This window comes from Mya arenaria, chromosome 3, assembly GCF_026914265.1.
Source record: "Mya arenaria isolate MELC-2E11 chromosome 3, ASM2691426v1".
Lineage (NCBI taxonomy): Eukaryota > Metazoa > Mollusca > Bivalvia > Myida > Myidae > Mya > Mya arenaria.
Genome location: NC_069124.1, coordinates 80,094,451 through 80,107,904, shown reverse-complemented (window position 1 = coordinate 80,107,904; position 13,454 = coordinate 80,094,451). Strand labels below are relative to the sequence as shown.

The 13,454-nt window shown below is 36.8% G+C and overlaps 1 protein-coding gene across 1 annotated transcript in view; it reads left to right on the top strand.

Moving 5' to 3' along the window:
• Positions 1-13,454, top strand: part of LOC128226303 (uncharacterized) — a 54,291-nt gene that overhangs the window by 1,647 nt on the left and 39,190 nt on the right. The window contains exons 2-6 of the mRNA XM_052936188.1: positions 8,722-9,469; positions 9,615-9,751; positions 10,434-10,566; positions 11,144-11,287; positions 13,063-13,324. Of these exons, the coding sequence (XP_052792148.1) occupies positions 8,722-9,469; positions 9,615-9,751; positions 10,434-10,566; positions 11,144-11,287; positions 13,063-13,324 (1,424 nt within the window). The remainder of the gene's footprint in view (positions 1-8,721; positions 9,470-9,614; positions 9,752-10,433; positions 10,567-11,143; positions 11,288-13,062; positions 13,325-13,454) is intronic.

Sequence of the window (13,454 nt, the reverse complement as noted above, 5' to 3'; positions counted from 1 at the left end):
AGCCCAAGAATACCACATACCAAAAGGGTGTGTTTCAGCCTCATTATTTCCTAATTTTATCAATTGAAATTCCAGTGATAGTTTTGTGTAAATCTTAAATTTCAACCAACACCCTCTGTAATTAATCATTATATGTAAAACAACATTTTGATTTAAAGGCGCACAACATAGGTTGATGCCAATTTTTTTTTTTGAATGCATGATCATGTTTAACTCATTGGACTTCAAAGATAAAGAAGAAAAACATATGATTAAGGTACAGATAATAAAATATTAGCCTTTTTAAATGTTTTTTTTTAAATTAATAGCTATGTATCCAAAAAATTATCCTGTTAAAAAACACCAAAATATCACTAATACTTTTTATCTATACCTTAATCATATGCACTTTTTTGTTTTGTCAAATGAGTAAAACAGTACTGATTTAGAAGGCCAAAAATAAACAATAACTTACTTATAATGTGAAACTGAAATTTATTTATATTTGCAGTTGACATACTGATTGGTACAGCTAAATCAACTGTGTTGATAATTCTTTTTATAGAATACACACATATTTCTAGTATATTGAGATAGTATTCAACATGGGTCTGCATTTATCAGCCACTTAGTCAAGAAAGATTAGCATTGCCTATCTTAACCATCAGCATCCCAGTGAGACCAGGGGAACATGTGGAAGCTCTTATGGAGATCCGGAGCTTACTGTTTCTAGGTCAGAGCCAAGTGTGAGCGGCTGTCCCAGTAATCAACACCCACTTCCTGCCTACAGCTTCCAGGGGGGACTTTGATCTTGAGATTAAACACCAAAATGTAGAACACATCAGGGCTTACCTATAGCAGTTTGAATTGAACACAAGCATATAATAATGATGTGTGGAGGTCTTCTTAGATTAAACACAGTATGATATATCGGTTGGGAGCGTGAGGCTCCTCCTGTGAGGGGTGAGACTCCTCCTGTAAAGAAAACTTTAAAGAATATGAAAGAACCATTTTCAAGCATTTTTAACGCCAACTTCTGGGGAACCAAAATTGACTTTCACGCCCGGGTGTACCAGAGAAAGCCGAGGTACGCCACTGCACATGAGTGAATTGCTCTGAAAAAAAACTTCTTATGATCTGTCTTTTTGTCTCTTTACAAATTTTTGTTTTTCCAACAATCTAAGAAATTTAAGCGATAGAATTAAAAGGTTCATCTAAATCGATTTTCAAAAAAAGATTGTTTGTCTAATAAGATGATCTTCAATACTAAAATATGCCTCCAACTGTGAGACGTTTTCTGGAGATTGTTTGTTTAATATGTCTTGAATGGATTCCACTTGACTGACAGTTGGATATCTCTGCAAAAAGCTAGACAGAACCAATTTGAAATGTCAATGAATGCACTGATATCTCTCAAAGGCTTGCAGAGAGATTTTCTAGACAAAATTAATTAAAAAAATTCAAAATTTTGAAACTTACAAGTATAAAGCCTCGAGCCATTACATGTCATGAGAAATTAAATGAAATTGATATTTATATAAAGCAAAGATATAAAGAATGCACTTCTATGATAAGTAACTTGAATTTCTGCCCTTGTGATATTATAGCAGAAACAGATATTTGTACCATATGTGAGTGTTTCTTACGTTTTCTTCTATGATATATTTTACTATCGTGCAGATAAATTACAACACTATTCACTTATGCTGCAGGCTATTTTTTTTAAGTACAAAAACGCAGTTATGTCACCCAATACCATTTCATAATTTGAATTATTAAATTGTGCTGATGCTCTCAAACTTGATTTGTGGGGGCAGTGACTATTTTATATCAAACTTATCATTTGTATGTTCAGAACTATCTTGAACCAAGGTGTTTTTTTACACATTAAGATGATTCAATAAATGTTTAAGTAGGAAGTACATGTATTAAAATATGTATATTACTTAAGAAGTCACCACCTAGTAAATATTAAAGTCGACCTACATGAGGTTATGTAATAGTTAAATGACATAAAGTAAAATTTTACTTCAGGTCATCTAACTGACTTGGAATACAACCTCATTGGCTGACACATTGTCAATGCAAAATATGACCATTGTCAATGCAAAATATGACACATGGAGTGTGTATCCAATGATTGGCAGTAGAAGGAGCTTTTTAACACCCTGGGAAAGTTGAAATGATAAGATTGAACCTAGGGCGTTTTTTGTTGATAAAAAACAAGTTTGGGTTTTATATCAGTTTCACGAACTGTGTATTTGTATAATTCATGCATGTGGTATAAATTAATGCTACAACTCAACAATATTAAAGGAATTATAAACATAGCTCATTTCACATAATCTCTGTAATTTTCATGATGTTGGTAATTGATTATATGGTTGAGTTTCTGTATATAAATATAATGTGTGGGTCTGTTATTCTGGGTCATCATATGCTTAGATATTCTCTATTTAATGGTAAATCTTGGTGTGAATGAAGCAATGAAAAAGTCTGATATAAATTACAGGTTAGCTGCTAGATTTTCATCTCTGCCAACCCCCTCTTTTTTCTGCCGCCTCTTAGATTTTATTGACTCAAGTATAACTTTTGAACTAGGGTGAGTATTTGCATATTGGTCCGGTACTGTCCGGGAAGCGCGTTATAACATTCACATATAAGAATGAAGAATTGTTACTATCATGTTCGTGGCTCGTTTAGAAACACATGTATATGGTCCATAATGCAATAAGAACAAGCATGAACTCAACCACAAAATTGTCATCTAAGAAAAATTAAATGTTAATCCCACCCCTATTTAAAAAAAAAATGATGATAAAAATCTTGCAATTAAATTATTTTTGGCCTTATGTTCATACATTTTGTGTCATTGTCACATCATATTGTATGGATGTGGTCCATTTTATAGTTGTTAATTGGTTTATTAAGTGGGTTATATTCCCTGCATACTGCTAGTGCTGATATAATTGATATAATGCAAAAATAAACAATGAATGTAACTGCGCATTATCCAATAACTATACAGATGGGGCATGGCACAGCTTGAGCATATTGGAGGTGTTCTTGTACATACGGGTCATAATGTAGATTTGTTTGGTTAGTTGGGACATATTTGAGGTGTCTTTGTACAGATGAGACATATTGCAGATGTTCTTGGTCAACTTGGTTAATGTTGCAGGTCTCCATGAATGGCTCCAGAATGTTGCATGTGCCAATACATAGCTCCAGCATGTTGCAGGTGTCCATGTTTAGTTTAATCATATTTTATTGTAAATAATAAACACACACGTGGTATACATATTTTCGACAAACAATATTATTGTACAATTGGGTTGGGCCACAAGTTATGACAGCATTAGAAAATGGCCCTCCCCAGCGTCCGTGTTTGTACAGCTTGGGCAAGTTGCAGGTGTCCATGTACAGCTTGGGCATGTTGCAGGTGTCCATGTTTGTACAGCTTGGGCATGTTGCAGGTGTCGCTGTACAGTTTGGACATGTTGCAGGTGTCCATGCACAGCTTCAGCATGTTGCAGGTGTCCATGCACAGTTCTGACATGATGCAGGTGTCGATGTACAGCTTGGGCATGTATAAGGTGTCCATGCACAGCTTCAACATGTTGCAGGTGTCCATGCACAGTTCTGACATGATGCAGGTGTCCATGTACAGCTTGGGCTTGTAGCAGGTGTCCATGCACAGATCTGTCATGATGCAGGTGTCCATGTAAAGCTTTATCATGTAGCAGGTGTCCATGCAAAGATCGGACATGATGCAGGTGTTGCTGTACAGCTTGGGCATGTTGCAGGTGTACATGCACAGCTTCAACATGTTGCAGGTGTCCATGAACAGATTGTGCATGTTAGGGGTGTCCATGTTCAGCTTGGGTATGTTGGAGGTGTTGATGTACAGCTTGGGCATGTTGCAGGTGTCCATGTACAGCTTGGACAGGTTGCAGGTGTCCATGTACAGCATGGACATGTTGTAGGTGTTCATTTACAGCTTGGGCATGTTGCAGGTGTCCATGCACAGCTCTGACATGTTGCATGTGCTCATGTTCAGCTCTAGTATATTGCAGATGTCCATGTACAGCTTGAATGAGTTTATGGTGTTCATGTACAGATTGGCCATGTTGCAGCTGTCCATGGACAGCTTTGGCATGTTGCAGGTCTCCATGCACAGCTTGGACATGTTGCAGCTGTCCATGGACAGCTTGGGCATGTTGCAGGTCTCCATGCATAGCCTGGACATGTTGCAGGTGTTCATGTTGATCTCTAACATATTGCAAGTGTCCATGTACAGTGTGGGCATGTTGCAGGTCTCCATGCACAGCTTAGACATGTTGCAGCTGTCCATGGACAGCTTGGGCATGTTGCAGGTCTCCATGCACAGCGTGGACATGTTGCAGGTGTTCATGTTGATCTTTAACATATTGCAGGTGTCCATGTACAGTGTGGGCATTTTGCAGGTCTCCATGCACAGCTTGGACATGTTGCAGCTGTCTATGGACAGCTTTGGCATGTTGCAGGTCTCCATGCACAGCTTGGACATGTTGCAGGTGTTCATGTTGATCTCTAACATATTGCAGGTGTCCATGCACAGCTTGGGCATGTTGCAGGTCTCCATGCACAGCTTGGACATGTTGCAGCTGTCCATGGACAGCTTGGGCATGTTGCAGGTCTCCATGCAGAGTTTGGACATGTTGCAGGTGTTCATGTTGATCTCTAACATTGCAGGTGTCCATGTACAGCTTGGGCATGTTGCAGGTCTCCATGCACAGCTTGGGCATGTTGCAGGTGTCCATGCACAGCTCTGAGATGTTGCATGTGCCAATGTTCAGCTCCAGTATATTGCAGATGTCCATGCACAGCTGGCATGAGTTGCTGGTGGTCATGAACAGCACAGACATGTTGCAGGTGCCAATGCACAGCACTTGTTTGTTGCAGATGTCCATGTTTACAGCTGGGACATGTAGCTGAATGAAGATGGTAGTATATGATGAAATATTGTTTCCAATATATTGAATCAAATTTGTTTTTATAGTGTTAGACTAGAACCACTAATCGGACAATGAAGGCTATAATCATGTAAATGCTTATTGTGGAACATTAAGTGTTCATGTGCCTTCATCATTAGTGGACAATGGAAGAGTGGAGTGCAGACATTTGGAAATATTTGCCATCATTTATGTTCTCCTTCCTTCATTATTGGAGCTGGTCTTGGCAGGAAAAATCATGATAAGATTTACAATAAAGTTAAGCAAATATATTTACATAATGTAGATTGAATTATTTAGATAAACTGTTTATCATTTTAAGGTTGTTACAGAAAAATATATTTTGTAGAGCAAGATTGATTTACAGAAAAATATATTTTGTAGAGCTAGATTGAAGGTATTGTTGTTGCAACATTCAATTTATTCAACTTTAAATATTTCTTAAAAATTGAATTTATTTTAAAACAATTATTATTTTTTTATACTTATCCATGGAATTATACCAAGATTATTTGCCAATTAAAGTTAAATACGGATACCACTGCTGCTGCTGCTACAACTACTACTACTACTACTACTACTACTACTACTAATAATTATAATTATTCTGAACATTTTCTATATTTATTCTGAATCTGGTAAACCCGGAGAGTTTCAAATGATGTAGAGCTAATTTCATTTCATTATTAATGTTTCGTGTTATTTCTCTTGTGTTTGTAATTGATCACAGGAAGTTAAATGGAATTTAATAAGGCATGTAGTGAACCAGAGGTGGTGGTGGGAATTCAATTTCGTCCTATTGTCTTGCAACATTCTGATGAATGGCTGCTTATATTCTCAGGGGTTTTATATTTTGGTGATAACAATGTTGTTTTTGTGGCTCTGGTCTGAATATTTGCCAACTTTTTTTTCTGAACAGGTTGTTAATAAAGTCTTCTCATAAAACCCCAGATGAAACAGTTTCAATGAAAGCTGTATTTCTGTAATCGTGTTTTTTTCCCTGATGTTCATAGAGATGCCCTCCATTTGTTATTTTTTTTAATTGAAGTAAACTGAAGTATCTGTTGATGTTAAAAAAAGAAAATAGTATGATCTTGAAAAACAATCTGGTATCTAATTATGAACTAATTTAAAACAATAATTTAAGTTTAATATCACACCCAGACATCATGCATCACTCTTAGACATCATGCATCACTCTCAGACATCATGCATCACTCTCAGACATCATGTATCACACTCCAACATCATGCATCACTCTCAGACATCATGCATCACAATCAGACATCATGCATCACTCTCAGACATTATGTATTACACTCCAACATCATGCATCACTCTCAGACATCATGTATCACACTCAGACATCATGCATCACTCGGGGACATAAGACATCATGCATCACTCTCAGACATCATGTATGTCACTCCTACATCATGTATGACACTCCGACATCATGTATGACACTCCGACATCATGCATCACACTCAGACATCATGCATCACTCTCAGACATCATGCATCACACTCAGACATCATGCATCACACTCAGACATCATGTATCACACTCTGACATCATGTATCACACTCAGACATCATGTATCACACTCCGACATCATGTATCACACTCCGACATCATGCATCACTCTCAGACATCATGTATCACACTCAGACATCATGCATCACTCTCAGACACCATGCATCACAATCAGACATCATGTATCACTCTCAGACATCATGTATCACTCTCAGACATCATTTATCACACTCCGACATCATGCATCACTCTCAGACATCATGCATCACACTCCGACATCATGCATGATAATGAAATAAATAAATCAAATCAAATAAATTAAATCAACTTAGGAATAAAACTAAAAGTGTTCAATAGCATTTCATTACAAATTACACTGAAGCATTCATATAATAGAACTAAGGGTGGATGCCCTTTCATCACTACCTCCCTCTGAGATCGGTCTTATCCTCCAACAAACACAAATAAACCTTCAAAGCAGTTGGGTTATCTAAACCCCACAAATAAATAGATAGTGATATCAAAGATTGATATCTCAAAAATAACATTTAAGATAAAAGTCATGATGTATCCATTTACTAATTCCAGAAAATCTGAGGGATTTCATTGCAAAGTGGTATTTTCCGTGTACCAGAGATCTAGGCCAGGTTCTGCTATCTTTCTGACATTGAAATACTGCACACATCCTCTTAATGTAATGTTTGTACATGTCAACTGATGATAGCTTAGTGGTAAAGAGTCCACTTCTGGTGTGCACAATTGCTAGTTCAAACCCCGGGAGTAGCCTGGACACTATATGGTATAATAATATATACTATACTTAGTAGACACAGGAATGTTGTTTCCTGTGTATCAATGCTTTAAACTGGTTCTGCTGAATCTAATGCTGTTTTTAGCAACAACAAAAAGGAATTCATTGGAAATAAATACAGATAACATTAAACAGTAGTACCCTTGTGTTGCCTGTAATGATATACAGAAATAATGTTACCAGTTTCGCACAATATCTAGCAATCATCATGTCTGCCATGGCTATATCTCTTGGTATTATTTTTGTGAATATAAGAGAGCTAATGTCTATATTATAAGGCTTCCCTAGGTAATGTATGGGTTCTTTATTTCCCTGGCCAGTTATGTATCCCCATGTTGGAGGCTGCCTCCTGGCTAGGAGCCAGCTGGGCACTGGTCTCCATCATTACCTAGGGTCACACAGAGGTCACAATATCAAAGCTCCAATAGACAAAATTAATTGACATTTGCTGGCTTAAAATAATTTAATTAAATATGATTGACCTCTGTATGTAGAATTTTATATTGGACAGACACTTAGAATTGATTTAATTTCTTCCCTACATTGTATTGCTAGTCCCTGTTGTTATTCTTAAAGAGCACAATGAGAGGAAGTGCAGTGTACAAGAACCATAACTTTATTTCAGCTAATTTCAGAGTTATGGCCCTTTACTTTTTCTTGTTAGGAGCATTACTTGTAAACTACTGGATGTAATTTAAATAAACTTCATACCATGGTTACACACAATGACAGGAAGTGCAATGTACAAGAACCATAACTCTATTTCACCTACCGTAATCACAGAGTTATTGCTTTTTGTTTTTCTTTGCTTGTCTGGAGCAACTTGAAAACTAAAGGATTGGGGGAATAAACTCCATACATGGGTAAATCACAATGAGAGGAAGCGCAGTGTACAAGAACCACAACTCTTTATCATCTAACTAAAGATTAATTGCCCATTGTTACTTTTTCTTTTCAGCAGTGACTCAAGTCAGTTTTGCTCTCTTTTTTATATCCAAACAGAATGTAACCTTTTTAATATAGGGATTTATTAGCAAAAATTCTGCCGCACCTGTTTTCCAAAAAAAATAATCTGGAATGTGGAAGAATTGTTATAAAGTTCTTGATTTATAAATTTAACAGTCCTTCCATTAAATGTTTGATGTGATGTGCAGATGTGATAATCTTGAAGCGATAAACTTTGCTATCCATAGGCAGTTAAAGTGTCTCAGAAAGTATGGTAAAAACATCTGATAATAATCTGAAACTGAATTATAAAATTTCTCATTGATGTTTATTTCCAATTAAGTGGTTAGAATAATTATGACATATTCTGTTATGATTGCATGTAATATTTGAAGCCTTAATTCAAATCTGTAAAGAAAGTTTTAGCTTTAATACCAGTCTTTTCTGTTTTTTCAGAAGCATGCTTGAGAAGGCTGTCCAATCTGGCTGGGTGTGCCTCAAATTAAGAAGGAAACGGAAGCGCAATGCTCCCAACCCGTCTGACATCAACGGGTTTCAGTGTGGGTATGGGTCCTCATCCAGTTCCAACCTCATCAACCCGTCAACCAGCGATCAACCCCCTCTCACCAGGCAGGCTCCATTTGCCCAGTCAGCTTCATGTCTGGACTCAAACTGCTTGTCTAGTTCATTTACATTTAACTCTGTGAACAATTCAGAAAATAGTTTATCATTGTCTAATGATGATGTTTTCACAGATTCTACCACAGACCATGATTTTTTGCCAAAAAAGTACTGCAATGGAGGTAATGTAAATGACCAAAGAAAAATAGGGCAAAGTGAAAAAAGACTTGGTGTCTGTGGAATGGAAAAGTTTCGGACACATAGTGCTTCAGCTGTGGAGGATATACAAAGGACTAGCACCAACAAACACAGTATGGACTATGCAAATACTGCCTATCTAGCCAAGCAGGGTAGATATGGAATGGGTGTGTATGATTCAGTGGGTGATGGTTCTGAATCTGAGCTCAGCCAATACCAGTCAGACTCGGAGGTGATGATGTGTGAGCAACTCTATAGGCAGAGGAAGTCTTCCAAGACATCCGAGGCCTTCCGACAGTTACACAATGCAACCCCGACCAGTCTTTGTAGCTTTGACTCGGACTTTGAGTTTGCTAGTTGTCAGTCCACACCAACTTTTGGAAAGGTAATTTTAATTCAACTGTACTTATTTCATAATTATAAAATCATGTTGAAATGTTTTTATTTCTTTTTTATACAAGTCAAAATATCTAAGGCTTTATAAAGACAAGAAAAAAGGAGAAGTATAATTATAGTCTTTACATCTTCAGAAGCGTATGATCACCAAGTTGCACTTGTTGAAAGAGAACAACAGTATCGGCATCCATGTGGCAGGTGGTCGCGGGTCCAAGAGGGGTGATATCGGCATCTTTGTGGCAGGCATCTTGGAATCTGGGCCAGCATACAGGCAAGTACTGGGACATAGCAACAAGTTTCTCTCGAGTATTATTAGCATGTTCAGGAAAACTATCATTACTTTCACCAAATAGATACTAAATGATAGCCATGTGACCCTTTCCTTTAGTCTTTATGAAGACTTATAAATATATAGTCAAAGTCAGTCCCTAACTTATCTGAAGGAATGTTATAACTAGAGATAGGATTGCCTTAAAATCAAATACTGAAAGACGGGACCAGCTTTATTTTCATGTAATTCACTTGCCAGTATTGCTTCCGGGGACTTAATATTTCTCATGAAAATTCTGTGACTTGATGAATTTCAAGACTGAAATAATCAATTAGTTAAAAGATAAATTGCTAATGTTTAAAATATCTTGTTCACCATAATATTGATTGTCAGAAGAATTTACCATTGTCATTGTCATTTGACAGTTACAATTTATCAAGTGTCTTAACTTGCAGAATGATGTATTTATGGAATTCAATTTACAGACTGCATTAATTTCACAGACAATGGTATGATAAGCATGATGGAGTGTTTATATGAATTGCAGCTCTAAGGTCTGTTCCTTAATGTCTTGGCATGAAATGTGTGCATAAATCTGAGGTTTCCAGACTAATTTAGAATTGCTATGTAAAATGTTGTATTGTTGTTGAATCTCACATAAACATGATTTTCTCTGTTTCAGGGATGGGCGTTTGCAGCGTGGGGACGAGTTGCTCATGATCAATGGGCGGAGTCTGATTGGGGCCAATCACCAAGAGGCGGTTGAGATGCTGCGAAGTGCACCAAAACTTGTCCAGCTTGTCATTGCTGCTAAGGTGGGGAAAATTTAGGGTTTATGATTAAAATGGAAAATAAAATAAATTATATTGAATTGTAGCATTATTTCAGCTTTGCTTCCTGAATGTCATGTATTGATATTTGTTATGGTTGTTTCTCTCTAAGCAATCTGAGTATACACATGTAAACAATTATAAACATCATAATGACTGGGAGATTTGCAGATGTTGGACGTGCCAGCTGTGACCAGTAGTGGTCTTTAGGTGAAAGGTTATTATCTACCATGTTTTGTTCATTTATTCAAAAGACCAATGCATGATGTATATGGTAATGCCCATACTCAGAGTGCAGAAATAGAGAAACTATTGACCTATACTGTTATAATACATGTTTGATTCATTAAGATACATTGAAGACAATCGTGAGTTAATAAAATAGGGCGACTTTTCCAAGCCAAAGAAAAGCTTCCAGGGTCCATGTCCAGTGACCAGCAACCAAACACCTTTTTACCCATGACAGGAATTAAGCCTTGATTGTAAATGGATATATAGTTTATCCCTTTTATAAGCTTCAAACTTCCTCAGTCTTACTTTTTCAACTTTCTTCCTACCATAGGTTCGTAAATCATCCAGTCTTGCCTCTGCGGCATCTGCATGCCCGATGTCTCCCGGGCCTGGGGAGTTTAGTTCTCAGTCCATACCAGAGGTCCTGGCACAGACGCCCCAGGGAACTGTTGTCAACTGGGAACAACTCTTTGATGTAGGCATTCTACCTCTTTTGTGAAATGCCTATTTGTTGTACATATATAGGGTTTAAAAAATGGTCATCAGAATGTTGCTATTAGGTTAAAAATTGTTTGCTTAATTAGTACAAGCCTGGTACCAATATCATATGGGTCATGTTTTTTTTTATTTAACTTCAGTCTGGTACCACAGATATGGTATATGTTAGGTCAAAATCTAGAAACCTTGTTAACTGTCTAGAAACCTTGTTAACTGTCTAGAAACCTTGTTAACATGCCACTATTTCTTCTGAATGTTCTTTGCACTTTACTTTTATATATATATATGAAAAGGGCTAAGATTATTTTTCGGTACTTGAATGAATATGATGCCTAGGTGAGCTATATGTTTTATGAGTATTTCATTGCCCTCCTGTGTAAAAAAATAATCTATCTCTCATAAAATCTGATAGTACTGGTACTAAATTTGAGGCATTTTCTAGTGATCTTGAGATAGCAGGATCAGCAAATATCATAGGCTTAATCTCATAAAATATTTATCAAGTGACATTTGTTCATTCTAGAAATTCCCGCTAACTAGGGAGGTTTTATGCTTTAGTCATTCATTTCTAGGAATTGATTGTTCTATTGCACAGACTGTGGTCTGTATTGGTTTGTACACCCAGCTATATATCATGTGTGTACAACAGACTGTAGTTAATTGCCAGGTTGTTCTAATTGCATTTATAGAGTCAGATAGCTGAATTCTCCTTATATTTCTCAGCTGTTTTGATAGTTAATGCATTTCCCATTTATAATCAATGTAGTTTATTACAGTAAAATGGAAATGTTTGTCTTCAGTTACCTTATTATGCTATACATATCTTTGATTGTTATATCATTACATCTGTCCAACCAGGTTTGTGTCACGTCCATAACTTTGTCATCCATGATAGTATTTCGAAATGATTGGGCATTAGTGACTAGGAGAAGATGATGACCAGCTGATATCCCTAACAATTAAGTCTTTAGCATCAAGTCCACTGCACTCCTCAGAACATTGAAACTTTAGCTATATAAGCCTTGCTAATGATAGTGGTTTGTGTCCAACCATACATTTATCATTGATGCTAGGATTTGGAAATCATTTCACATTAGTGAAAACCATAAGATGATGACTTTTTGTGTGGCACACCCAGGTCACTAGCTTCAACGTCATGGTCACTGCATGACTCTGAACATTGTCAGTTTTGTATATACCTAACTGATGATACAGGTTCGAGTCTGGTCTGCCATGCATGGTTCAACACGAAAATAATTTGGTATACGTGACCACCATAAAAGGAAAATATCCTGATTCTTAAGCTTCATGGTCAAGGTTGCTCACATAGGTCAAGGTATTGTGGCAAATAAGAATTATTTTCCTTGATATAATCTTTAAACATTTGATTTTAATGGCAATATTTACTTGCGACCAGCAATGATATCCTGTGTTAAGGTCACATGAAGCTGTAGTCATCATGGATGTGATAGCTCTAGTTTTCAGTTCAAAGTACTAAATTAGATTCAGATGATATTTCTATTTTTTTTACGCCTCCTGTTAAAGCTATTATTGAAGATATTTCACTATTGTCTACTAATTCTACAAACCAATATTATTATTTAAGTACATAATTTTACTATACATCATTGGATCTGTAGATTGACTACAGGAATTTTTCTACAAAGAGCAGCACACAGTGTTTGATCATCTTTAAATGTTAAAGAACATTTCTTTATTTTTTCTAACATTACACTAATAATAAACTTTCAGAAGTTCAGCCAGAATAATGTAGCAGACAAGCCACCAAGTGGGGCCTCCGCTGGGAATGGCAAATATCGAAAACGTTACAACCGGAGCCCATCTCCAGGACAGGGGCCACCAATGACCGTGTGTGTAAAAAAGGGGGATAGAGGCCGGGGGCTGGGGTTCACCATTGTAGGTGGTCAGGACACCGCCATCGGCCACCTCGGCATTCTTGTGCGCAGAATCTTTCCAAATGGTCTCATTGCTCTCGATGGCAAGATGAAGGAAGGTACAACACAAGAACACATTTATAGAGAGTGTATATATTATTCAGAATATTCGAAGGTCTTTAATATGCAAAATGATTTAGAATTCTTACTAAAAAGCTTTTTAGTAGTTATTACTAAAGATATTACCCT